Raw genomic sequence first — 27,008 nt, 5'->3', positions numbered from 1 at the left:
AAAAAAAACTGTTAAGAAAACTGATCTTGTAGACTAGTGGTGCGCATGCCACTCAACATGCATGTCCAAACGTGAGGCCGAGTGTGCAAAGGCGTGAGTGCAGTATGGGTTCACAGTTACGAAAATGCATTCCTTGATGCAGAGTTTACATCAAAAAGAGAAGGCATGCACACCCCAGCATGGCAACATGCATAAAGCTTGTGATTTTTCTTGTCATATTAGAGTACATCAAAGGCCATACCGGCACAGCTTTGTTGGGAAGTTAAGATGAAAAACTACTAATTGACCATCCATTGCTGCACAACAAGTAGCAACATATCCGAGTACATATTAGTCACGATCACCAACTTTGTACATGAACGACAGGTAGCTAAACTTGGAACAAATCGCACAAACATGCGTGCGCTGGCAGCACATGTGTACCAGCACAGTCACACTCACATTAGAGGAAACCATCCACACCATCACATGACACGCACCAACGTCCCCAATTGCCTTGTGTCCAAGCCATTCCCTCTCCTATATACACCCACAGTGACACCCCCTTGTGGCCTCACACTCCTACCACTGCCACTCTCCACTGCTCATACGTAGGATCCCAGAGCAAGTGTGCCGGCCGGAGAGGAGACATGGCGGACTGGGCCCCGGTGTTCATCGCGCTGGTGCTCTTCGTGCTCCTCTCGCCGGGGCTGCTCTTCCAGGTCCCCGGCAAGAACAGGTTCCTGGAGTTCGGTAACAAGCAGACCAGCGGCGTCTCCGTGCTCTTCCACGCCGTCATCTACTTCGCCCTCATCTCCATCTTCACCCTCGCCGTCCGCGTCCACGTCATCCTTGGTTGACCAGCATGGCAGACGCCGGCCGGAAACTATAGCTTCAATTTTCATGTACACTACTACTACTTGTGATGATCCGCTGTGTGCGATCTTTGATGTCTCTTAACACGAGGTTTACTAGCAACTAGAGGAACAGGCGTGGCCCGGTCATAGCTTTGTTTGGCCTTTTCTTGTTGTGCAGCGGTATGTTGTCAAATGCAAGAAGCATCCTTGCTTGTAATGGCGTAATTGATATTGCAACATTGTTTGTGTTACTTGTGCCTAACTGATATTACAGTGTTGCAATCCGGAGCACCCACTCTCTGCATCTGCCATCGGCCACCCAGTCCGGTTCGACATTTCCGATTAAAAATAAATGAATCTGGTGTGGTATTGTATGGTATGCCATGTAGTTCAAACCTTGTAGACTCGTTGTTTCAGTTATTGATGATAGATTGGTGCGGAAGGCAAACGACAAGACAACATCAGGTAGTACAATACATAATGTGTTGAAATTTGGCAATTTCATGATTAATTGTACAATATAAATCATGATTAAAACAATTATTAGCATGCATAACTCTAGTATACCATATGAGCAGAACAACATGAGCAACAATATTGCATATGCAACAATAGATCACGACACACATACTGATCGGTTGCAAATGAAGTAGCGGTGGCTATGGCAGTGGCAATGTTGTCGACGAGGAAGTTGGCAAAGACCGGTCGAAGTAGATGCTGGTGATGACGGCGCACAAGAGTGCCTGACTTTGGAGGTAGACAACACGTGCAGAAGAACACGAGTAGTCGCGTGAAGCGCTTCACGAAAACCTAATTTGCCCTCTCATGGTGTAGGTTTACAAGGGCGAGAGGTTCCCGAGACCTGCTCTCCTGCTCGCCGGTGCACGCCAGTGTTCATGATGCAAACATCAAGAGAAGGCAAAAACTCTAACTTGATTTCGCTGTGTATTTGGCGGTAGGGAGAACCCACCACATAAGGTGGTCTCACATCACCTTCACTAGTGGTATGAGACTAAAGATTTGCACCATATCTTGCCATTTATTCATTGGCCTTTGGGATTTACTTTGAATTTTCCGGAAATGCACATGGGCCAAGCCATTAATTCTAACACAATGGGCTAGGTGCAAACAGTGGACATCTTTAAAACTCATTAGCTAGTAAAATTTGCTCATTCCGATCCATATTACTTGTCATTTAAACAGATGTATTTAGGACTAAAATAAGTCTAGATACATCCGTTTGAGAGACAAACAATATGGATCGGACGAACTATATAATATTTCCTCAAATAAAGAAATAAAAATATGGGTTTCCATGTAGTTAGAACTTCTATTAGAATAAAAGATTAACAGACAACAATAGGAAAGAATATTGTAGTTTAGATAACAAATCTAAATAAAGGGACAAACATATATATCATCTCAATCACCTTGTTAACAGCTCTACCAAAGAGCATGTACAACCGGGCTCCTCAAACCCGCCTCAAACACCCGGGCAGACGTCCAGGTCACTGACCGGTCACAAAAAACCGACCCAGACAGGCGCCTCAAATCGGCCTCAAACATCCGGGCTGACCGGCACCCTTATATCCAGTCCAAATATGGGGTGGCCCGGGCGCATTTGCGGTCCTACCTGCAGCCACTGAAGCTCCTTCCTCTCTCATCGGTGCACCCAAATTTTTTAGTCCCACATCACCGTGCGAGGCAGACGCTGACCGGCTTAAATAGCCGCACCGGCAGATGGTGGCAAGCTTCTCTGTTGTTGCATAGGTCAATCAATTCTTACTGTGTGAACGAGATAGCTTGCCACTAGATTGCATTTCATAAACTGATGATTATTCATCGAGTATCAAGTTCGTCTCTTTCATATACGTTGATAGCCCTCCTACAATGACAATAGTTTTTTATTTTATTCATCGAGTTTTATTGACACACTGCGATTAAAAAAAAGCAGTACTGACATTAATGTTTCCATTGTCAAGGACATAGACTCTGACTATGAATCTTCTATGTGATAAGCATAGAAGATTCATAGTGACAGTCTATCTTCTTAACAAAGATGCAATGATGTCAGAAGCTTATCGCTTTTGGACGACCCGATTATTTAAGCCGGTCGACTAGCTCATCACGCGGCAAAGTGGGACTAATACGGATGTGAAAATTTTAAGTACGAGCAATTTTTGGTGTGTTTTGACAGCCTCGTCGGCCCAAGATGAACATGATGATCGACGCGCATAGCGCTACATGTAATAACTATTTTGGAAATAAGATATGTGGTTGCAAATGGTAGAATTTGAGGCCCGTCCGGTCACTGTCCGCGGGCACGTCCACAAACGTTTGAAGGCCCAAATTTGCAGGTTGCGGCTGTAGATGCTCTAAGTTAGCCAGACCCAAAAAAACACATGCACGTTCACTCACATCAGCTCTTTCAAAAGTAGGAGCTGATACATAAGATGATCTACATGCACGTTCGAATTATTAACAAACAACCTATTGGTTTCAAAAAATTATTACTACGTCCGTCCAGAACTAACCGTCGCTAAAATGAGTGTATCTTAGCGATGGTTAATTCCGGACGGAGATCATATTTATAGGCAAAAAGTTGCAACATGTCGCAACATATCTGAGCATAGATTAGTCACACGACCAAACACTCATTAGGAACGGTTAATTCCGGACGGAGATCATATTTATAGGTACAACAAGTGGCAACATATCTGAGTATAGATTAGTCACACGACCAAACACTCACTTCAGCAACGGTTAATTCCGGACGGAGATCATATTTATAGGCACAACAAGTCGCAACATGTCCGAGGACAGATTAGTCACACGACCAGCTTTGTACATGAATCACATAACCAGCAGCTAAACTTGGAACAAAGTAACAAGCCGCACAAACATTCGTGCGATATCGTTGGCAGCACATTAGAGAAACCCCCCCACACCATGATCAACCATCCACACCATCACATGAGATCAGCATGTGCCTCCCACCCACCCACCTCCCCAGTTGCTTCGTGTCCCAGTCATTTCCTCACCTAAAGGCGACATATACACGGCCTCACCCCCTCGTGGCCTCACACTCCTTCCACTCTCCACTGGTCCTACTATCACAGATCAAGAGTATCGATCAGAGAGGAGGTAGGTAGCCAATGGCGGACTGGGCCCCGGTGTTCGTCGGGCTGGCGCTATTCATCCTCCTCTCGCCGGGGCTGCTGTTCCAGATCCCCGGCAAGGGCAGGATCGTGGACTTCGGCAGCTTCCAGACCAGCGGCGCCTCCATGCTCATCCACGCCGTCATCTACTTCGCCCTCATCACCATCTTGCTCCTCGCCGTCCGCGTCCAAGTCTTCCTTGGTTGACCAACAGCTGCTTCCTTATCATTTTCAAGCCTCCTGATTTAGCTTGTAGAGGGGCACAGGCGTGCAGTATGATGTTCATTGGGTGATTTAGTTGATGGAGTTTCTTTGCTACTTTGTCAAGAATGTAAAGTTTGAGTTTTCAAGTACACTGCTTCTGATGGATGGTGTATGATCTTTGATGTCTCTTAGCATGAGGTTTACTAGCAATTGAGCATTCATTAGCATAGTCACTCCTGATCAGAAACTGAACTCTTTCTTTTTTGTGATCTATTGCAAACTGAAGTTTGTTTAGGAATCTCATCATAGAAAGCATATGCGGGTAGGTACACTTCCCAGCTGTAATCATTGATGAGTGCTTGTACTAAGGGCATCTCCAACGCTGACCCTTAAACCGCCCGCATCCGTTTAAAACAGGAGGCGCGCTTCGGTACAACCCCCTAAACCTTATAAAGGGCAGGATGGTCATTGCACATGGCTATAGCATACCCGCCCACCATCGTACGCCTGCCCGCGTCGGTACTTTGAAAAAAAAAACACGCCGCCCCTAGGTGAAACCCTAATGGTGATCATCGTTCCAGCTACCGCCTTCCTCTCCGGCAATCTCTGGCGGACGGGCAAATACTCTTGCCATCATTGTCGCCCTCACGCCCTGGTCGCCGCCAACCCCGGAATCTTCACGTCGTGGTCGCATTTTTCTCCGGCCAACATAATGCGTCGTGGTCGCCTTCCTCCCCGACCAACATCATCACGCCTGGGCGCCTTCGTCCCCAGCCAACATTGACGGTTCTCCCCTCCCTGACGGCGTCGACGAGGTCGGCGAGGCTAGGACCTCGTGAACGCCTCGTAGGTCTTTTGTTTGTAATTTGTTTTGACTTTACATTATATTACTCATTGAAATAAGATGAAAAAAATTACTCCTTAATTTACTAAGTAGGTAGTAGTTTAGTGCGTAAATTTGTGCGATCTACTGTTAAGCAATTTGATTGATGAACTGATTATATTTGTGATGATGTTGTGATATGAGACTTTGTTTAAATGTGTATGGACGGAGCAAGAGACCAGTTATGATGGCCATGATTGCAATAGCGAGAATGGATCCTCGTCATTGAATGTGAACCAACCTGATGAGGAGAAGCATATGAATTTGGATGAATCTTACGGTGGCAATGTAAGTGTCTTGAACGTTGACAAAACATGGAACACAAATAACATCATCGTCCGTGATTTTATTCCTCACAATCTTGATTTTACCAATTTTTTTGTTAACAAAACTAATTAGTATTTTTTTTACTGCTTTATCTCCTTCCGTACTAAGAAAACCAAAAACATCACTCCTTGTTTTTTCGAACCAAATATAGATAACACGCTGTAGTGAAATAAGGCCTCTATTTCCATATGTCTCTTGGATCATGAATTTTTTACTGTTTGAATTGTAACCATGGATCATAAAGTGAAGCAGGAGAAGCGGAAGTTTGTCCTCCTCGCCTGCCGCCCCAAGGAGGAGACCGAGGACCACTGCTTCAACTACGTCGACGATCTTGAGGATTCAGACGAGGAGGAGGACGCCGACAACGAGTAGACATCGTCAGTGTCATATTAGTAGCCATCAATGTCGAATAACATCATTTGATGTTTTAACCACTACTTACAACCCCCTCCTATGTGCCCCCCTCGCTGTTGCTATTGGCGGCGGTGGGGCGCCTCTTCCGACCCTCTTGCCTCTTTGCTACTCTCTGCCGAGTACATTGCCCCCTACCGTTGCGGTTCGTCCTATCGTTGTGGGCGTGTATCAATCTTCGGGGTCAGCACCAAAGTTGCATCGATCCACTCTTCAGAACACCCCCGAATAGATTGCATGAAGAACCTCATGTGCAATCTCATCTCTAAAACTATACTACTCCCTTCGTTCACTTTTGTAAGTCATTTCAGACAACTCAAAATAGGATATTTTGCACATTGTCTGAAATGTCTTCAAAGTCTTATAAAAATGAACAGAGGAAGTAATATTTTTTATAAAAAATGTGTGTAACCCATCCAAGCCCGGAGCTTTAAGGTCTCCTATGCAACTGTACTCTTCACATCCTCAGCAGTATACTTAGCAAGGACGGTTTCATACGCAAAGTTATGCTGTAAAATAAGTTGGAGTTACACAAACAAATTCTCTTACAGAGACTAGTTGGGCCGCTTTGGCTCAGCATGCATGTGCAAACGTGAGGCGGAGTGCGCAAATGCGTGAAATGCACTATGAGTTCACAATTACGAACGCGCAAAGGAAGGCACACAACTCAGCATGCATAAAGATGTTGCTTTTATCTTGTCATATATCAAAGGCCATACTGCTGGCCCAGCTTTTTTTTTTGAAAGGATCCAGCTCAAGGCTGGTTCCATTGATTCATAAGCAGGGAGCAGGTGGACAAATGACAAAGGCGATGATCCGAGAATCAAGGATGTAAGAAGAAGAGAGAAAAAGAAGTGCCAAAGGTACAGCCGCTAACTAACTACTCAGGGCGGGTCCCCGAAGGGGCTCTGCAAGGATCGACCGCCACACTGTTGCCAGAGGTTTAGGTTGCGCCGGATTGCGTTTAAAATCTCCCTAACATCAGTTTCCTTGTCTCTGAAGGTGCAATTGTTTCTTTCTCGCTAGACTTCCCAGAGAGCTAGCATTAATAGCGATTTTAGACCCTTTCCGAAAGCTGGCTGTGTTGCTTCTATCATGGTTGTCATCCTCTCTAGCGAGCTGTTGCAGTTGCTCCAGGTTGCTGGGTGACATGCCTGGCAGTGCTGCCAAGATGCCAAGTCGTTCCAGACGGTCTTTGTGATGCTGCACTCCCAGAACAGATGATCTGCACTCTCCAGGTTTTTGCGGCAGAATTGGCAGAAGTAGCTGTTGCTCCATCCTCTGCGTTGAAGCCGATCGTTGCACCACAGCCAATCTTGATGAAGAAGCTAAGCGAAGATTTTGAGCTTTGCCGGTGCCCAAGTGTCCCAGATGGCGCTCTTGAGCTGACTCGTTGGTGATCCCAGAAACTGCAAAGCATATGCCGAGTGAGCGGTGTACTTGCCTGAGCCTTCAAAATTCCATCTGACCCGGTCAGGGATATCTACTTGCAGTGCCACATGCTGCTGCTGGATCTGTCGATGCAGGGAAACAACGTCGATGAGCAGATCACTGGTGTTGCCGTGCGCGAAGTCCGCGATCCATTGATCACCAGTAATTGCTTGGGCCACCGTTTTGTTTTTTCTTCTCGAGTGCGCAAACAGACCTGGGTAACTGATCTTTAGGGGCGCCGATCCGAGCCAGATGGTGTGCCAGAACCTTGCTGTCTGACCGTTGCCGATGGTGACCGCCGTGGCAGCGTTGAAAAGGGTTTGATCCAGATCATCACAAGGCGTCTCCCCACCTACCCATGGACTGGTCGGGTGCTGTCAGGATTGCCATAACCAACGCAGGCGCAGCGCCCGGCCGAATTTTTGCAGGTTCAGAACTCCGAACCCTCCCAGATCGATCGGGGAGCAGACTCGGTGCCAGTTTACCTTGCAGCTTCCCCCCAGAGAGTTCTTGATCTTTTCCCCAAAGGAAACGCCGCCTGCTTTTGTCAATTTCCTTTAGCAGCTTGGATGGAAACTTCAGGGCCGTCAGGGCAAAGGTTGGCAGGGCAGAGAGCACACACCGGACCAGGACTCGGCGGCCAGCAATAGAGAGCATCTTTCCTTTCCATCCTGCGAGTCTGCTCCTAATGCGGTCCAGGATAAACTGAAGATGGACCAGACGGATCCTACCGAGGACGAGGGGGAGCCCCAAGTACCTTATCGGGAACTGCTTTGTTTGCCCGCCGAAGGATTGAAGAACCGTGGTGAGGTCGATCTCATCCCAGCTTTGTTGGAAAGTTAAGAAAAAAAGTTACGAATTATACATCCATTGCAGCTCGATCAAATGCCGATTAACTCAGCGCAAGCACCCCACCAAGGAGGAAGTGATTAACAAAGTTATAGATCACGTTGCTCCTCCTCATCGTGTGCGGAGTTCGTGGAAACGTCGGTCTGCTAGTACACGTGTTCAAATCTAATAACTAATTAATGAGCTGTGTTCTTGGCTAAACTGTGCCAGCAGAGACGGACCTGGCACCTATAACGCGTTGCCATCCGGTATAAAAGCGCTTTGAGTCGAGGCGTTGATTTCTTTGGAAGCAACTTTGCAAGTGGCATTACGAGGGCTAATAGTATATTAATAATGAGATAATCATGAAAATAATAATAATTGAAAGGTTCTTCCCGGTTGTGTTGCATGTTGAGGAAAGATGAAAAGCTCCCTAGCTCTGTTATGGCAATACGCATACATTATGGTTACTTGGTTGATGAGAGTCATGCATGTGAAGGCCGGCTGCGTGTTTTTCCTTGGCCGTCGGCGTATAGGTTGGTCTATATAAAGAGGAGCGACATCTTCTCATGCATGCATACGATAACCGATGTAATCTTGGTTCTCAACTCATGTATTCTCTTTTCAGTCTCTTCTAGGACATTTGTACATGTTTCTATTTTGAAACCAGCAGTGTAATTTTTGTTATTAGAAATAGCATCCATCTTGTAGTTACTCTTAGTTTGCTAAAACATGGAAGCACCTTACGACTATCAGCTGGCCGTGGCTGATTATTATTGGGAGGGGAGGCCGGCCGTGGATCCAAATGTATGGGTTCCCGGCGTCCCTTTGGAGATGACAGTTGCGCCAACTGCCAGCCAAAGTGGTCTGGTGGATGGCTCTCCCGGACGGCCGCAGCTGAAGCTGATTGAGGAGGAGAGTATTGATCATCACTACGCGGTTGAAGTGTTCAAGCAAGCAGCACAATCACTTCAGGAGGAACGTGACAAGATGGAGACGAAGATCCACATGTTCCCTCCAAGCATGGGGGATCTGGCGGCCAAGTACGCCTTCCCCAAGGTGGTGGCCATCGGCCCTTACCACCACGGCCGGACCCCGGCCCTCCGGCAGATGGAGAGCACCAAGCACGTGGCCGCCTGGCACTTCATCAACGACTCGGGCCGCTTGGTGGAGGAGGTGTACGGGGCGGTGTGCGCGGTGGCGGACGAGGCCCGCAGCCACTACGACGAGGACAAGGTGCGGGCTTTCGGCGACGACGACTTCAACCCTATGATGTTCTACGACGGCTGCTTCCTGCTGCATTGGGTTGACGAGGCGGTGGATCCGCTGCTGAAGGACGCTTTCAGCTCCAACTGCACCAGCATCAGCTACGACATCGCGCTGCTCGAGAACCAGCTCCCATGGGTGGTGGTCCAAGAGCTGATGCGCTTCATGCCGACGCCCCCGGACCTGGTACGGTTCACCACGGATTGGAAGGCCACTATGCAGCCCACCGTACCGCTCCTAGACAACAGCCCTCTTGCATGGGACGACAGCTACACGCCGCTGCATCTTCTTGAGCTCCTGCGATACTACATCGTAGGGAGCACCACCGAGACGCCGGCCGAGCCCGACCTTCATAAAAATGCAGAGAAGATATCGATTTCCGTCAGTGCCATGGAGCTTGCGGAGATCGGCATCGAGATCACGGCCACCAAGCCTACGGCAGATCTGAAGGAAATGGGCGTCAATGATAAGCCGCTCCTCACCGGCGAGCTTTTGCTGGCGCCACTGTCCCTGGACGATGCAAACGCGAGCTTCCTCGTCAACATGGCGGTTCTGGAGCTATGCACGACCCCAGACTTTTCTGTAGAGGTCGAGGAGAAGTCTGCTGTGTGCTCCTACCTCTGCCTCCTGGGCATGGTGACGGACAGCGAGGAGGACGTGCAGCAGCTGCGGAAGAAGGGTATCTTGCTGGGAGGTGCAGGGCTGAGCAACAAGGACGCGCTGGAACTGCTCAACAGGGTGGAGAACCGGCTGCGACCCGGAACCCACTATATGAGGACCATGGTGCTCATCGAGAACTACAGGAAGAAGAGGCCGAGACGGATCAAGTTTCACAAGTTCCATTACAACTATCGTAAAGCCATCATCTTGACGTTGTCCGGCATTGCTGGACTTGCCAGCTTCCTCGGGGCGCTCAAGTCTCTCAACTCAAGTAAGAGCTAGCTGGCTACGCCTCTAGTCCTGCGTTGTACTGTGGTACTATGTAGTAGCTAGAAGCAGGCGCTTTGCCACGCCAATTTGCTCTGCATCATCTCCCTAGTACTAGTAGGTTATTTTCCGGGTGTTTTTCTTCCTTTCCATTGTACTTATTCGTTGGTTGATCTCTACCTTGTTTATTAAATTTTGCACATTTTGCATTTTTGGTTTTTTTAACACAATACAGATGCAGACGTTCATACATACGTACATGCACTCATCCCTATAAACGCACGAACACACACTCTATCTCTATGAACACCTATGAAAGACTGTCCGTCACATCATCTTGAGAATGAGGAAGTCGCTACAGACGCCTTCGTAGTCGGTGGGAATGTCTCCTCTGGAATAAATCTAAAAAATATATACAAACACAAATGTCAAGTCTGAAACATGAACTCTGATGGGCAGGGAAGACCACTGTTCTCTTAATCATCCAACCGCAGATTGATTCACTGCCTTTTTCGGTTTGTCATACTAGTTTTTGCGCTGGTAAGGTTCGAGCCCTTCACGTAGGTGAACTTGTACGTGTGGTGTGTTCCAAAGTAAAAAGAATCCATCAAACAGGAGAACCAGCAGGTTTCTTTTTTCTTTTTTCTTTTTCTTTTGGAATGGGAGAACCGGCAGGACAAAGGCAGAGTGGAGCGTGACCGAATTGCCGTCAAGCGCACATGCGCACCTATGACCCCGGAAGTCCAAAATGCTACACCTATGTAATAGTTCTACGAAGCTCATGTAAAAGGTATGTCTAAAACTCAGTCGACTAATATTCAACGAAGTCTTAGTCGAGTGACGTTAGCGTGGTTTTTTTTTTGCTACAAGCGGCACGGCTGGATGCTACAAACGACGATGAAAAATGATGTGACGGTATTAAAAGGAAAAACAATAAATGCTACAACCATTCTAACAGAAATGCTACAACCGCCAATGAAGAATGTTGCAACCGATGATATGACGTACTACAACCGATGGGGGCGGCATGCTACAACCGGCAAGACAAATGTTGCAACCGGTAGGAAAAATGTTGCAACCGAAGGCATAAAATGCTGCATGGTCGACTGAGACTTAGGGCCTGTTCAGATCTCCTCCCAACTCCACAAACTCCACGATTCTAGCTTCCCATCCCAGCTTCTCACTTCACGCAGCGAGACAACTCCGTTCGGCAGCGATCGCTGGCTTCTCCTGTCGCCACTATGGGCTGGCAGCAAGGGTGGCTTGCCTTAACGCCATAATGGGCCGGTTGGAGGCAGCCCGTCTTGGTTTTCGGCGAGAGAAGGAGCACATGGTACCGATTCGATCGAGCGATATGTTCCAGCGAGCGTACCGGTTCGATCTGCCCTCACTTGGCGGTGGCAGCTGTGTGTAATTTGGGTGAACTTCTCCTTTTCCAATCGGTGGAGCTGGGCTTTTGGTGCTTCACGTTTTTACACTAGCGGCTGGTTGAGCTTCTCGCTTCTAGCTTCTTGGCCCAAACTCGTTTGGCTCAGCTCCCTTCCAGAAATTTGTGAAGCATGTAGCTGGAGAGCCTCCGAACACACCCTTAATCTCAGTCGAGTGATTTTTAGCAGACACGCTACGTAAATCCATTCCATTCTAATTACATAGGTGGGTTGTAAGGTTGGTTGTAACTTGTAAGGTTGATGGCGACAAGCCTAAATGTATGTGAAGTAAATAAAGACACAGAGGGTATGTGGCGGGCACATTGGTTATAAGAGCATTTACAGCCGTCTGCCTCAAACCCGCCTCATACACCTGGACGGGCCATCCGGTCACCGTCCGGTCAGGATTTTTTGATCTAGACGGGCTTCTTAAACGGGCCTCAAACGCCCGGGCTGAATGACACCCACCATATCCAGCCCAAATATGGGGATGCCCGGGCATGCCCGGACACGCCCGCCACGCAGGACCCGCCAGCCCGATCCCAACCTAAATTGCATCAAATCCATTAAACCCTTCCTCCTCCTTCCGCCGCCCTCCAACATTTCCTGTGCTCGGACCCTAGCCGTCCTCCACCCTTGCTCCCAATCCTCACCACCGGTCCCGATCCATCGCCGGAGATGTCGTCCAGCCCGACCCACACCGCCGCGACGGAGACGCGGTTTGCCTCGTCCGTCAGCGGGGTCACTTCGTCGGCTGTGACTTGCAAGGCGGAGAACGTCGCTCGGAAGTTGTGGCGGCACTGGCAGCAAGAGAGGGAGGCGGCGGCGACGTCGCAGGGAGGTTCGGACATGGTGGACTAGCTGTCTCCTCCGGCGTGCCCGGATCCCTACACCCCTTACACCCCTTCCATCCAAGCGCCGACGTGAATTACGCCGTCCGACCCCATAGGGACAAAGGAGGATTCGACGGCCGGCTGGTCCATTCCGGAGTGTTTTCCGCTCATGCAGATGCTGACGGTCGACGTGTGTGACTCGCCGCAGCTTGTTCAGGCGCGGATGAGCACAGGTACCGGCAGTGCCCGGGCTACCCTCGACCTGTTCAACAGAATGACCGAAGAAGAGTTGGTGCGTCTTCTTTGCTCCTGTCTAATCAGATTTTTGCATAGACCATTAGTTCATTTCGTACATGATGAATGCTTGCAAACCATAATTATGCAGGAGGCGTTCTTGTCGAGCATGATCAATGATAAAAAATATCCGACCGAAATGGAGTACGAATTCGCGGCCACCACCGCTTTTGAATTTGGTACAACATCCGATGCCCCTCCAAGCAAGAAGAAGAAGACAACACCTCTCCAACATCTTTGAGGGATCATTCAAGGGGAAGTGAGCAAGTACATCGGGTACTACTCACAAGTGACCAAACGCCCCCAAAGTGGGATGGGTCGCAACTTACATAAGCTCAATTGCTTTATCTTGTCATCATTTGCATATGCTTTTTGTGTTTGTATTTTCATGCTCATACATATGTTGTTTTCTAGACGGTGGTGGTGGCCACTTTGTATCATGAGGTGGAGAAGAAGCCATTTGCTTTTACCCATTGTTGGGTCATATTGAATGGCAAGCCCAAGTGGAACGAACTTGTGGCCGACCTCAAGTACGGCAAAAAGAGGAATGATGGCTCAAGCTCCAACCAATTAATTGGGTCGGACGATGAATAGGACGATGTTGTCATGACGAATGGAAAAGCCACCGTGCCAAAGGATAACCACCAAGTCATGAGAAACAAGTGGGAGAAGGCACATGCCGCCTGTGATGCCGTGGCTACCAAAATGTCGTCCACATAGACGGGCATTTTTTCGGTGAGGGAGAATAAGAAGGAGGGGAGGTACAAGCTCATGTTGGATTCGCAAAAGGAAAGGATGGAGTGGGACCCGAAAAGGGCATAGAAGAAGCTCGAAATTGATAGGAAGACGATCGAGTTGGAGAAGCAACAAGTGGCGATCAAATGGGAACTCTAGAAGGCCAAGATATTTGGCGACATAGAGCTTGGGAAGGAGAGGTTGCAACTCGCACGGGACGCGGAAGTTGCTAGGATCATGTTGGCGGACGAAACCCTCTTGGATGAGCATGCGAAGAAGTGGCTTGCGGGCAAGAAGAAGATCAACGACCGTAGGGAGTACGAGGCGGCGAGGGCGGCAGCGGCCCGGATGTAGGCGGAGGAGGCAGCATGGATGCAGGCGGAGGAGGTAGCCCGGATGCAGACATAGCAGGACGCAATCCGCCTGGAGCAGAACACATTCCGCTCGGAGCACGCACCAGAACAATGATCCGAGGCTATCCAGCACGCTCGGACATTGATTTCATTTTGACATGTCCAGTTTATTGAACTATGATTTGCTTTGGTGCCCGACCGCGTCCGCGGATGTTTGGGTGGCGGCTAGATGCTCTAAGGTTGGGTATCAAGTTTCAACACGAACAATCTTCTACTCAAGAGCAGATAACTATAGACGATGAGTATTCATACTTATGAATTCATCCATTACCTCTTATGGAACGTACTTCCTTCGTTTCATAATATAAAAGCACTATATTATAAGACGGAAGGAGTAAAAGATAGCCAAAACAGTCCACGATGGGTCGACCACATGTTTTCGCGGTCGGAAACGCTGATCCGGCCGTTAAGTGGAGCCTTTTTTTAAGGAATAAAGAACGCCATCGTCGTCAGCTCACCAGAGAAACCGACGCATCGCCCACATGGCCATGGCCACTCCTACTCATCCAAGCGCATCTTGCTGCCTCGTAGGTCCCGTCCCGTTCAACGATGTCGTAGGCGGCGAAGAGGACGACCGGATCACCCCGCCCGAAGAGTGCGGGCACATCATCTCCACCTTGCCGACCATCGCTCTCCATGGCCGCTTCGTGCACCACCAATACCAGGGCGCTTGGGTGATCCACGAGAGGATGCCCGGTGTCCTCTCTTTCCAGCGGCGCTTCACCCTGCGCCCCGGCGACGTGCTCCTCGCGAGCCCGCCCAAGTGCGGCACCACGTGGCTCAAGGCCATGTCCTTCGCCATCATGGCTCGGGCGGCGTACCCGCCCTCCGCCGCCGACCACCCGCTCCTGCGCCTCAACCCACACGAATGCGTCCCCTTCATTGACGATCTGTTCAGCGCAGGGCACGACACCAAGCTGGAGGCGCTGCCGTCGCCTAGACTCATGAACACGCACATCCAACACTCCCTGCTGCCCGCCTCCGTTGCCGACAACCCCAACGCCAAGATCGTCTACATCTGCAGGTATCTCAGGAACAGCTACCATTTCCTTCAGTTCCTAAGTACTCCCTCCGTCTCAAAATAGTCATCTACTCCCTTCGTTCCGAATTACTTGTCGCAGGTATGTATATATCAGATGTATTTTAGTTCTAGATACATTCATTTTTACGATGAGTAATTTGAAACGGAGGAAGTAGATATTTTAATGCTAAGTAGTTAATTTAGCCTTCAACAAACATATTTTGACCCTTATTTAATTTCTTACATGAACATGCTAGTAGATCCGAAATTTTTGCTGTCACATTGTGATTTTAGTTTGTTTGTAATTTCTATAAATTTGATCACCAATTTCTAAAAAATATTTAATCTCTTTTAATTAAGCAAAGTCATATACGTTTATGAAATTACCCAATATGATAGATCCATTAATATGTACAGTAGTCTTCGTAGATGACACCCTTTAGTGATGGTGAAATCTAAACTTCTAGCCCAGCATATATTCTAGAATGACACAATATTGAAAACCAGGGAGGTTGAGACATTGACTCTGCCAAAATTGTAAACGACCTTAGTTGGTTGGCAGAGCAGATGGAAATGATTTGATTAAACGGCCACGTGCAGGGAGCCCAAGGATATGCTGGTGTCCATGTGGCACTTTGGCAATACCATTCACCCATGCGAGTTCTCTGCTCTGTTTGAGAGTGTATGCGAGGGCAAGACCACAGATGGCCCCATGTGGGACCACGTTCTCGGTTACTGGAGGGCAAGCAAAGCCACACCGGAGAGGGTCTTCTTCCTGAGGTACGAGGAGATTCTGCTCAATCCGGTTGACAATGTCATCAAGCTGGCGCGGTTCCTCGGGGTGCCGTTCTCAGCTGCCGACGAGGCGGCCGGGCTTCCGGCAGACATCGTCAAGCTGTGTAGCATTGAGACGATGAAAGGTCTAGAAGCGAACAAGACAGGCGCCTCCGGACTGTTTTACAAGTACCCGCATGAAGCCAACTTCAGGAAAGGGGTGATCGGAGACTGGGTGAACCATATGACGCGAGAGATGGCGCGGCGCTTGGACGACATTGTTGAGGACAAGCTCCGTGGGTCGGGGCTGTCTTTTGGCTCTTCAAACGGTCGGGGTGGAATATGACACATCTAGATTTGGCATTTACTCCACTTAGTTTCTCCCCCTGATTATTGTTTTGTTGTTCTACCCGCATGAAATGTCTCGCGCCGACTAATTCAGCTGTGGGCATGTGCAGTTTGAATTTATGTTTATTTTGTGTTTTATTTTATCATTTATTACGACACTAATTAATTACATTTTTTTTCTAAATATTTCATGATACGTTTGCGGGCTGAACTTTGTGATTCATTAGTCGCACATGGTTGCTAAGGTACTACTAGGGAGAATATCTGGCACTACTTGTGCCGAGGTGTTACCGTGATACAGCCTCCTGGGCCGTTAGATTCTCAGATCGGATGACATTTGGAAGCTGTTAGATCTACTAGACCTATGCAAAATTTTCAAACTCCTAAGGGACTCTTTTGCGAAATATTGCAGAGCTCTAGGAGTCGTCCAATCTGAAAATCTAAATATTGTCCTGATACTACTACTACTACAAGTGAGGGAGAGAGCAGGACTGGGGCCATGGCTCCCGCATGCTGATCTTCTTTTCTGGAAACACCCCTACACAATATGTAGATTGATCTATGAATTTGTATGGATGACCCCCTTCCAACGTTTTACATGCTCCATTGGCCCCTTCGAATAAATTTTCTGCCTCTGTCCATGTGTACTACCTTGTGCGATGTGCTAGGCCGAGTTTTTGGAGTGGACTGTTTGCGATATGTCTTTTTTTATAATACATGATGATGCCATTTCCTCTATGCCTGCAATGTTTGCACATGCGAGATGCAAAGCACGAGAAGCCAAAACTACATATAATATTTTAAAAGAAAAGTATGTTTAACGTCCCTTAAGTTTACCAAAAGTATACAACTGATCATTCAAAAATATTTGTGTGACATTTGGTCTCTCAAGTCTCAAAACCACGTAGGTTTCGTCCAAAGCCTGGTTGGTGGAAAACCTGCCATGTGGCAGCGGTTATCTCTCTCCTCTATTCTTTTCTTCCCCACTCTCAAGAGGCATTTCATCAAACAGCGTACATGCAAACGTGCAGACGCTGCATCACATGTTGAGTCCATGTCGCACCTTCCCTCGCTGCCGTGGAGTTTGCCACCAACAGCCTAGACACGAGCTGCAAGATGGCATTCCAGTGCACATTGACCGACTGACGACGATGTTCCCCTACCTTGTCAAAGAGTGGCTGACAACGATGACTTGAGGCTGTGCAGCCGTCCTTGCCAACAACGAACATAGGCATGGCAACGCGGGAGGAGGGATGCGCTGTACTTGGGGCATGCAAGGAAGCTTATGGAGGATCTGTTCGTCGAAGATGATATGCCACAACAAAGCTATGGTTGCCAAGAGCTCGTCTATGATGGAGTGACGAGGGGGTGGGGAGGGGTTGGGTTGCGTCTCTGGCAAATTTAGAAGAGGGGCAGAGTTTGTGGGGTGTCCCTGGTGCTCCTGGTGAGGGGAAAAGGTGAGTGGCAGCTCGGTTACTCAGGGGGCCTCGATGTGGCTATACGATGGCGTCGTTCGTTCGAGAATGCACACCATTGGTTTGGAACTGCTGGATGCGAGGAAGGGGAAAGCTAGGCGGCTACCTAGGGAGCATGTAGCTGGTAGGAATTGAAGAACGGGCAAGGGCTACTTGGCATGGTCATGGCCGTGGTGGTGGCTGAAAGCACATCCACTCTCTGGGTGGTTTTGGTAATTCATGTCAACGTACATATTGTTGGATTAATATTTTCCTTGATTATATTTCAGCATAAATTCAACCTAGGCACAACTTGGGGATGTGAAATGGGACCTTTCAAGATGCTAACGAAAAGTGTTGGTCAATGCCTCAAGACTTCATTTCATGTTTAAGTGATCCAAAATCACATTAAGCCCGTAGGTATGCCAATACTATTAAAAGGGGATGAGATTGTTATCATGGACTCACTACTCGAGTGCTTAGAGATTAGACCTGGCGGTGCATCGGACTAGCCTGCCCATTTTGGTGGAGCTGGATAGTGTTGAAGCGGTACGTATGCTCACAACACATGTGGCGGATCGATCGCAGCATCGTACTCTCGTGGAGGAGATATGGAGCCTAGCCACGTCGGCGGAGAGGGAGATCTTATTTAGTCATTGTAGACGATCACAGAATAAAGTTAGCCATGAGCTGGCCGTGTATGGCCGAAGCACCCCACGCACCACAGTGTGGTTGTACTCTGGGATGAACTTTATTATAAACCTTTGTGCGGCTGAGAAGCCTCCTTGAGTAATGAAAAGTTTCCTTTCCCCCGCAAAAAAAAGCTCCAAAAGCCTCATTCAAACTCTAACATTCCACTATCCAAAACCTTAAGTGAAACTCAGGCTCATCGAACCACTCCCATCCGGTCTCACCGTGTTACGTATGACATAGTCGTTGCCTAGACCCTAAATTTTCGGACTATGAATAAGCATTTCATCTTAATGCCACTATGATTTTTTTTCAAGGATATGATTGACGTATCAAGATCATAGAAGAGTACTGTGAAGGCACATTGTTGATTACAATTTTCCACGGCTATGAAAAGCTAACACACCCACACAACATGCGAACTACTCGCCACTAGCCTCCCAATCTACTCTAACAGGAAGCGACCCTGTTCCTCTCAGTAGCCCGGCTGCTCTCCAGCTTTGTTCCTCGAGGTCGATCTTCTTGAGCACTTCCTCGGCGGATGGTGAAGTTCTATTAAACACAATATCATTCATGTGCTTCCACAACATCCAGGCCACCAGCGAGATGACCGTCCATGTCTCCCTCTTGAGCTGACATTGGGGATTTATCTTAGACCACCATGTGTCACAGAAAAGAGAATGCATACAGCCCAACGTGCATAACGCCTGTGCCTTTTTCTTGCCATACTGCTGGCTCAGCTTTGCTGGAAAGCTAAGGAAAAAAAAACACGAAGCACATATCCATTTCAGCTCGATCGAATGCTGATTAACTCAGACACAAGCACCCCACCAACGAGGAAGTGTTTAACAACGTTATAGATCACGTTGCTTGTCGTGTGCGTAGTGCGGACCATCGGTTACACTTGTTCAAATGCAATGAGCTGTCTTGTTGCATGGCTCGGCTGTGCCAGCAGAGACTAACCTTAACACCTAGCGTTGCTCAATTAGTTTACGACCTCATGTACGCTTCGCCCTGATGGTCTAATGTAAAAATATATAGCCTATTGCGTACGTGGTAGCCACATGCATGGTTGGTGGCAGTGCTACTAGCTCTCACCAGTCACCACTAATTAGTGGTAAGGCTAAGGTATATGCATGCAGTTACCACTAACCATATACTACCATATCCTCTCAATTAGTTGTTGTTGTTGTTTTGAATTTGATACAAAAATCATACTCCCTCCATCTCAAAACAAGTGTCTCAAGTTGAGACACTTATTTTGGGACGGAGGAGTAATTGTTAAAAGAATTAACTGGAAAGGGAAGTGAGCTACCAACTCTCTCCACCAATCTTGGAACATTACGAGCCCTTAGATATTATGGAGACCTCCGTATATATGAATGAAACAATCACACTTGTTGTTGTTGTTGTTTTTTGCTACTCAAGCGATATGCAATAACTACTACCATAAATTTGGCTCACAAGGGAGTTATATCAGAGCCCTTCGCATTGACGAATACAAATTGGGGCCATCTATAGGTCATGTATCCGAAAAAACATCTGCAGAGTCATTTTCTCTATGGACCATCCGATCAGCATCCAATGGCTAGGAGCGCGCCGCCAACTCTTTATCTTTTTCTCCTGCATCTCCCCCCCCCCTTCCCCCAAGACGGTTCCTCCTCCTTCCCTGTGGCCTACCCAGCCCTAACCGCCTGACTCCACACCTCGCGGCCGATGGTTATCGCCGCCTTGCCACCCCGTCCTCCCCTCGACCTCTTCCCACCGCCATACTAGCCGCCACCCTGGCCATCCCTCTATAAGCCCCGCCCCGATGAACAACTCCGACGACTCCTCCGCACCCCCCCCCCCTACCTCCCGGCCTCGCCATGGCCGGCGCTTGTCGCAGGTGCTCCTCACGCCATCCCCATCTCCGGCCTCACATTGCGCTTTGCAAAAAGTGACTGGCGCCACCAAGAAATTCAGGCACCTCATGTTTAGCAAAACCGATACAAATATTGTTTACAAGATGGGCGCAAAATACATAAAGGAAATATTTAGCACCATAGCTAAATATTCAGCAGTTGGAACTAGAGCAAGAATTACTTGAGATTGAGAGACTTGAGCGTCCCGAGGAAACTGGCAAATCCAGCAATGCCGGAAAACGTCAAGAAGATGGCTTTGCGGTGGTTGTAATGAAACTTGTGAAACTGGATCCGCTTCCACCTATCAGTCTTGTAGTTCTGGATGAGGATCATGGTGCTCAGATAGTGGGTTCCGGGCCGCAGCCGGTTCTCGAGCTTGTTAAGCAAGTCGAGCGCGTCCTTGTTGCTCAGCCCTGCTCCTCCCTGCAAGATGCCCTTCTTCCGAAGCTGCTGCACGTCTTCCTCGCTGTCCGTCACCATGCCCAGGAGGCAGAGGTAGGAGCACACGGCGGACTTCTCCTCGTCCTCCCCAAAAAAGTCTGGGGTCGTGCATTGCTCCAGAGCCGCCATGTTGACCAGGAAGGTCGCGTTCGCGTCGTTGAGGGACAGTGGCGCCAAGAAGAGCTCGCCGGTGAGGTACGCCGATCTACGGACGCCCATATTCCTTAGCTCTGCGCCCTCTCGTGTAGCTTTGGTGGCTGTGATCTCGATGCCGATCTCTGCAAGCTCCATGGCGCTCACGGAAACGGACAATTCCTTGGCTCTTTCAGACAGTTCCGGCTCGGACTTCTTGGTGTCGTTGCTTCCTACGATGTGGTGGCGTAGGAGGCCAAGGAGATGCGGCGGTGTGTAGTCCAACGTGGGAGCATCGAAATAACGAACCTGGCGGGTCTGCAGAGTCTGCTTCACGCGCCCGATGAGCGTCTCCATGTCCAGGCCAGGCTGGGGCAAGAAGCTCAAGAGCGCGTCAATCACCACCCATGGCAGCTGGTTCTCGAGCAGCACCACGTCACTCAGGATGGGGCGGTCGATGGAGCTGAAAGCGTTGTAAAGCGACGGATCCATGTCCGGGTCCTCGTCGCCGCCGCTCTCTCGGCACCAAAACTGCATGTACTGCAGCAGGAAGCAGCCGTCGAGGAACATCATCGGCTTGAAGTCGTCGTCGCCGAGGCCCCGCAGCTTGCCGGCGTCGTAGTGGGCGCGGGCCTCCTCTGCGACGGTGCAGACCGCCCAGTACACCTCCTGGATGGGGCGGCCCGTGGCCTTGACGAAGTGGCAGGCCGCCGCGTGCTTGACGCTCTCCATCTCCTGGAGCGCCGGGGTCCGGCCGTGGTGGTAGGGGCCGATGGACACCACCTTGGGGGCGGCGTACTCGTCGGCGAGGTCTCCCATGCTTGGCGGGAACAGGTGCATCTTCGTGTCCATCTCCTCCACTCTCGACTTGAGTGATTCTGCTGCTCGCTCGAACACTTGAACCGCATAGTGGTCGTATTCATCAACCTGCTTCAGCTGCTGCCGTCCGCTGGAGGTGACGACGAGATCACTGTTGCTTGCCGGAGCAGCAACTGTCATCTGCAAAGAGAGGCCAGGAACCCAGACGGTTGGTTCCATGGCCGGCTTCCCGTCCCAGTAATCAGCCACGGCCAGCTGATAGTCGCAAGGTGCCTCCATGTTAGCAAGCTAAGAGATCTGGATGCTTGCTATTGCTACTGCTAAGTGCTAACTACAAAAACTACGTACACTGCTGGTACTGGTATCGTGGGAGAATCTGAGAGACATGTAGCACAAAACAAATGTCCTAGCTAGCAGAGACTGGAAAGAGAAGAAAGGAGTTGATAAGCAAAACTACATCAATGATATGCCGCTTATCTTTATAGACCAGCTGCTGGCCTCGAGTAGCTTTCTCTCTGTCCTAATTATTTCCTACTCTCGTTCAAAATTAACTCAACCGTACATAAATGAAAAAAAAAACACAGAATTGACGATCCGCCGGACGGCGGATGCCATTGCTAATTGCTAGACACATGTTCGATCAGGACAAAACACGCAGCCTGCCGTCACATGCTTGCCTCATCAAGGCAAACATAATATATATTACTAACATATATGCATGTTGCATAACAGAGGAACCTTTTCAACTTCTTCAACATGCGACAGACTGGAGGAACCTTTCAACTTTTCGATGATTAAGGTATTAGGAGTACAATACTATAGGAAAGTGGCCAGAGCGAGAGCAACATGCAAACCGCCGTGAATAGGCTCTTTGGAGGCCGACGTGGTTATAACAGTGTACGCCTAACCAATCAGCATGCACACACAAAGATATAAGCATGTAGAAACGAAAAAGATATTTTTTACGAAAAAGTACGCCTAACAAATCATGCATGAACACACAAATTAAGATATAAGCATGTAGACACGCACTGGCTGTTTTACGGAAAGGTAAAATTTTAAACTCAAAGACAGTCCTTCTAAGATTGTACTTATTTCAGCTTCTAGGACATCCTTGCAATCAAATAGATATCTATATGCTGAGAAAATAATTGATCCGTTGGGTTTCCTTAGTATCATGTCAGCACTGGCCTCCCCTATTTCATCCACAAATGTGACGGCTATCGAGAGGGCAGTCCATGCCTTGAGGCGGCTTGGACCAAGGCTTGGCCTGCACCTATAACGGTTCATGAGCAGCTGGGATCTCTATCATATGAGACTTCTGTCAAAAAAAGTATTACATATGTAGACCTTCAAAATACCATGGAAGTATGGAACACAAATCTAGTACAAAAGTCTATGCAACAAAAGATGTGTCACATGTTGAAGCAATTTGCATGAAGGTGATGAAGCCTTGCCCTTGTCTGGTTGTAACAACATTAGGAAGATTCTAGAAAAGAGCTTCTTTTTAGTGTTTAAACATCAACTAGTATTACATAGATTTCTCATGGGAATCCTAATTCTGACTCCAATATAAAAATGCAGCATGGATTGTGTAAACTAAGTAAGTCACTACATGACTTACAACAGCCAAAACAAATTTGATACAATCAACTTATTGAGTTCCTTATACAAATGGATTACTCCAATGATGATGATTGCGCATACGTGTTCATAAAAAAAAAACCATTGCGACACCACATTTCATTAGTGTATGTTGATGATTATAACATTATTGGCAACACATAAGACATTGATGAAGGACGTAATCATCTACGAAATTTGAGATGAAGGATGTAAGTAAAAGCAAAATTTTCTTTATCTAAAATTCGAGCGCCTTTACTCATGTATTATGGTACATCGTGTTGTCTATATGCATAATATATTGAAGGAATTCGTTATGGGAAAGGGTTATCAATCTATAACTTTCATGATTGTTCAATCTCTAGACATAGAGAAAGATCTATTTATACCACGAGAAAATGAAATTAAGATATTGTGACCCAAGGTTCCATATTCTAGTACCATTAGATCCACCAAAAATAATTGATTAGGAATCAAGAATATCTTTTGATATCTTCAAGGCATCAAACATATTGTCCCAGTTTTTCAGTTTTAGAGAAATGTAGACACCAACACCTTCAGATACATCGATCAGATCTCCATTATGTCAGATCATAGACATGCTTTGTGTTCTGTTTGGTGTGATATCCATCTGAGGAAAGTCTTCAAAACATACCTTTGTGGCTACATCCACCAATTATTGTAAAGTACGAGACATCACTTGTATTCTTGTAGCTTTCACGGAATGATGAACCACACACAACGATCATGTGGAATTGGTTCCATTGAACACCAACCATTATCTCAAAGATAATGTTGCTTGTGTTGATCGGATGCAAATATGTTACTTAATATGTAATACGGTGGTTCATCATGCGACAACCTCGCCGATTTGTTCATGAAGTCTCTATCAACTTCAACATTCCAGAAACACGTGCATGTAATTGGTATGTGATGGCTTCGACATTTGGAAGAATTAGGAGGGGGGTGGGGGGGTCTCTTCCTGAATTAGAAAATTAGAAGCTATTCGAACATTATATTACACTCCTTATCCCTTTATGACTTTACTCGCAAGGTTCTCATCAAGATTTGCAATGAGGTAATATCAATACAAGAATATATGTCATACATCTTATTTTACCCACTGGGGTATTTTAGCGGATGTATACAAGTCATACTAATTGTCCTCTACACTTAACAATGAGTTTTTATCCTTTCAAGGTTTTTTCATTATTAGTTATCAAAAAGACAATTACCATCACATGTCATATCATTTTCTCTTGATATTTGTTCAACTGGGTTTTACATGAGTTTTCAACAGCATATCAGATCACATTCTTTTCCTCTATGAGTTTTCTCGGAGTTTCTCATAAATGGTTTAATTAGGCGATATATGCGATACCTCTAATTTTCCCCACAAGGATTTTTAAGGAAAGTATATTCAAATCATATTTATTGTTCTCTAAATTCACCAATGAGTTATCTCCTTCTTCAAAGGTTTTTCTTATATGAGTTATCAAGCAAAAAATAATCATTATATGTTGCATCATTGTCTACTTATTATTTTCCCACTGAATTTAAAAGGGTTTTAGCAACATATCTGCACTATTCTTCTCATATTTTTCCATGGAGTTATTGGGAAAGACTCGAGATTATACAAAGGATTTCTCAAGATGAAAATGAATGTACAAGAATTCTTCAATGATGAATCATTCAAGAAGCGTGTTGTACAAGGAGTGTTAGAAATTAATTAGCACATTCTAATTAACAAACCATCATTAGCAAAGGGGTGCATGCAAGCCCCTCCTCTCTGTGACCAAAAGGGACCTTCTATGGAGGGATGCCTCCGAATAGGCACCACTTCTTTCAATCTCTTTCAGATGTACATATACTTGAGAATTAAAATAGAAATCGGGACATTTCAGTATCGTTTTATTCTGCAATGACATCATCTATGCTTTGGCGCCACTGATGTATTGCATGTTGCCACATGGTAGGTGGTAGTGCCAGCTACGTGCCTCTCACCCATCACGGGGCAGTTACGACTAACCATATACAGTACTATATACTCCATCCGTTCCCAAATATAAGTCTTTTTAGAGATTCCAACAAGTGACTATATATGGAGCAAAATGAGTGAATCTACACTCTAGAATATGTCTACATACATCCTTATGTTGTAGTCTATTTGAAATGTCTAAAAGGACTTATATTTAGGAACGGAGGGAGTATATCCTACCACCAAGTTGCTGCGGTTCAACTAAGATTGGTATAGGGGACGTCAAGAAAAGAAAAAGCTTGGTAGAGGGCTCTAGTGAAATGCAATAACCAAGAATTCTAAGTACCAAATGGGACCAGCTCAATCATATACAGGGAAGTGATTAATAGTTGTAGTGAAAGGGGACACCAAGATACAAGATACGGAGTAGTACAACACAAGCAACGCTGGTAATGGCAAAATAGGAGGTCCAGCTAGCTTACTGGAAAGACTTGAGCGTCCCGAGGAAACCTGCAAGTCCAGCAATGCCGGACACCGTCGCGATGATGGCTGTGCGGTGCCTGTAACAGAACCTGTAAACCTTGATCCACAACCGCCTATGGGACCTGTAGTTTTCAATCTCTACAATGATGTTGTCATAGCAGTTCCCTGGGCGCAGGTACTTCTCGAGCCCGGTGAACAGCTTGAGTGCGTCTTCGTTTGTGAGGCCTCCTCCTCCTTGCAGTATAAGCTTATTTCGCAGCTCCTGCACATCAGTATCATTGTCGGTGACCATCCCCAGAAGGCTGAGGTAGGAGCAGACAGTAGACCGTGTATCATCAACATCAACTGCACCGAAATCTGGGGTGATATGCACAGCTCCAAAGCTGCCATGTTGACGAGGAACCGTGCGTTGGCATCGTCGAGGGACACCGGAGGCAAGAAGAGCTTGCCGGTGAACCACCCTTTGGTGATGCGCATCTTCTTTAGCTCTGCTGTGGCATCGTCGGCTCTGAGCTTGATGCCCATCTCTGCAAGCTCGATGACGCTGACAGACATTGATAGTTTCTTGACCTTTTCAGATAGGGTGACCTCAGGCACTGGGGTACGACTAGTATTACTAGCGTCGTCCGTGCTTCCTACAATGTAGAATCGTAGGTAGCCAAGGAGATGCGGCGGTACGTAGCTATGGTCCAATTCAGGAGCATCGAATGTAAGATGCCGCCGCGCTTGCAGAGTCTGCTTCACGCGTCCAAGGACCGTTTCCATGTCCAGGCCAGGCGGGGGCATGAACTCCTTGAGCTTCTCAACCACCACCCAGGGGAGCTGGAGCAGCACAATGTCACTGAAGATGCGGCGGTCGATGGAGCTGAAAGCATCCTTCAACCACGGATCCACCTCGGCCGTCGGCTTCTCTTCATCGCTGTTTTCTCTGCACAAAAATAGCAAGTACTGCAGCAGGAAGCAGCCATCATAGAACATCATAGGCTTGAACTCGTTGTCGCCGACGCCGCGCTCCCTCAGCTTGCCCGCGTCGTAGTAGCTGCGGGCTTCATCTGCCACCGCGAAGACCGCCCCATACACCTCCTCGACGGAGCGGCGCGATTCCTTGATGAAGTGGCAGGCGGCCGCGTACTTGGTGCTCTCCATCTGGCAGATGGCCGCGGTCGTCCCGTGGTGGTACGGACCGATGGACACCACCTTGGGTTTGGAGTGCTTGGAGAGGTCTTCCATGCTTGAAGGGAACAGGTGCATCTTCGTTTCCATCTGCTGAAGATTATGCTCGAAAGCTCGTGCTGCTTTCTCGAACTCTTCAATAGGATTGCTCCACTCATACTGACACTCAGTACTCTCCTCCTCGACCAGCTTCAG

The 27,008-nt window shown here is 47.7% G+C and overlaps 5 protein-coding genes across 5 annotated transcripts; 4 read left to right on the top strand and 1 right to left on the bottom strand.

The window, feature by feature from the left end:
* Positions 1-574: 574 nt before the first annotated feature.
* Positions 575-1,053, top strand: LOC123185926 (uncharacterized). Its single transcript, XM_044597734.1, has one exon. It carries the CDS (start codon positions 630-632, stop codon positions 837-839), a length of 210 nt encoding a protein of 69 aa, XP_044453669.1. The 5' UTR covers positions 575-629; the 3' UTR covers positions 840-1,053.
* Positions 1,054-3,886: 2,833 nt separating this feature from the next.
* Positions 3,887-4,431, top strand: LOC123185925 (uncharacterized). The gene has a single exon (XM_044597733.1). The coding sequence runs from the start codon at positions 3,992-3,994 to the stop codon at positions 4,199-4,201; it is 210 nt and encodes a 69-aa protein (XP_044453668.1). The 5' UTR covers positions 3,887-3,991; the 3' UTR covers positions 4,202-4,431.
* A 4,244-nt stretch (positions 4,432-8,675) lies between these two features.
* Positions 8,676-10,398, top strand: LOC123185924 (UPF0481 protein At3g47200-like). Its single transcript, XM_044597732.1, has one exon. It carries the CDS (start codon positions 8,811-8,813, stop codon positions 10,284-10,286), a length of 1,476 nt encoding a protein of 491 aa, XP_044453667.1. The 5' UTR covers positions 8,676-8,810; the 3' UTR covers positions 10,287-10,398.
* Positions 10,399-14,455: 4,057 nt separating this feature from the next.
* LOC123185923 (cytosolic sulfotransferase 8-like) lies at positions 14,456-16,114 on the top strand. The gene is made up of 2 exons (XM_044597731.1): positions 14,456-14,997; positions 15,595-16,114. The coding sequence occupies exons 1-2, from the start codon at positions 14,456-14,458 to the stop codon at positions 16,112-16,114; spliced, it is 1,062 nt and encodes a 353-aa protein (XP_044453666.1).
* A 4,121-nt stretch (positions 16,115-20,235) lies between these two features.
* LOC123185922 (UPF0481 protein At3g47200-like) lies at positions 20,236-21,948 on the bottom strand. The gene has a single exon (XM_044597730.1). It carries the CDS (start codon positions 21,833-21,835, stop codon positions 20,342-20,344), a length of 1,494 nt encoding a protein of 497 aa, XP_044453665.1. The 5' UTR covers positions 21,836-21,948; the 3' UTR covers positions 20,236-20,341.
* Between the last annotated feature and the right edge of the window lie 5,060 nt (positions 21,949-27,008).

Source organism: Triticum aestivum, chromosome 2A (genome assembly GCF_018294505.1).
Source record: "Triticum aestivum cultivar Chinese Spring chromosome 2A, IWGSC CS RefSeq v2.1, whole genome shotgun sequence".
Classification (NCBI taxonomy): Eukaryota; Viridiplantae; Streptophyta; class Magnoliopsida; order Poales; family Poaceae; genus Triticum; species Triticum aestivum.
This window is presented reverse-complemented; position numbering and strand designations above follow the sequence as displayed.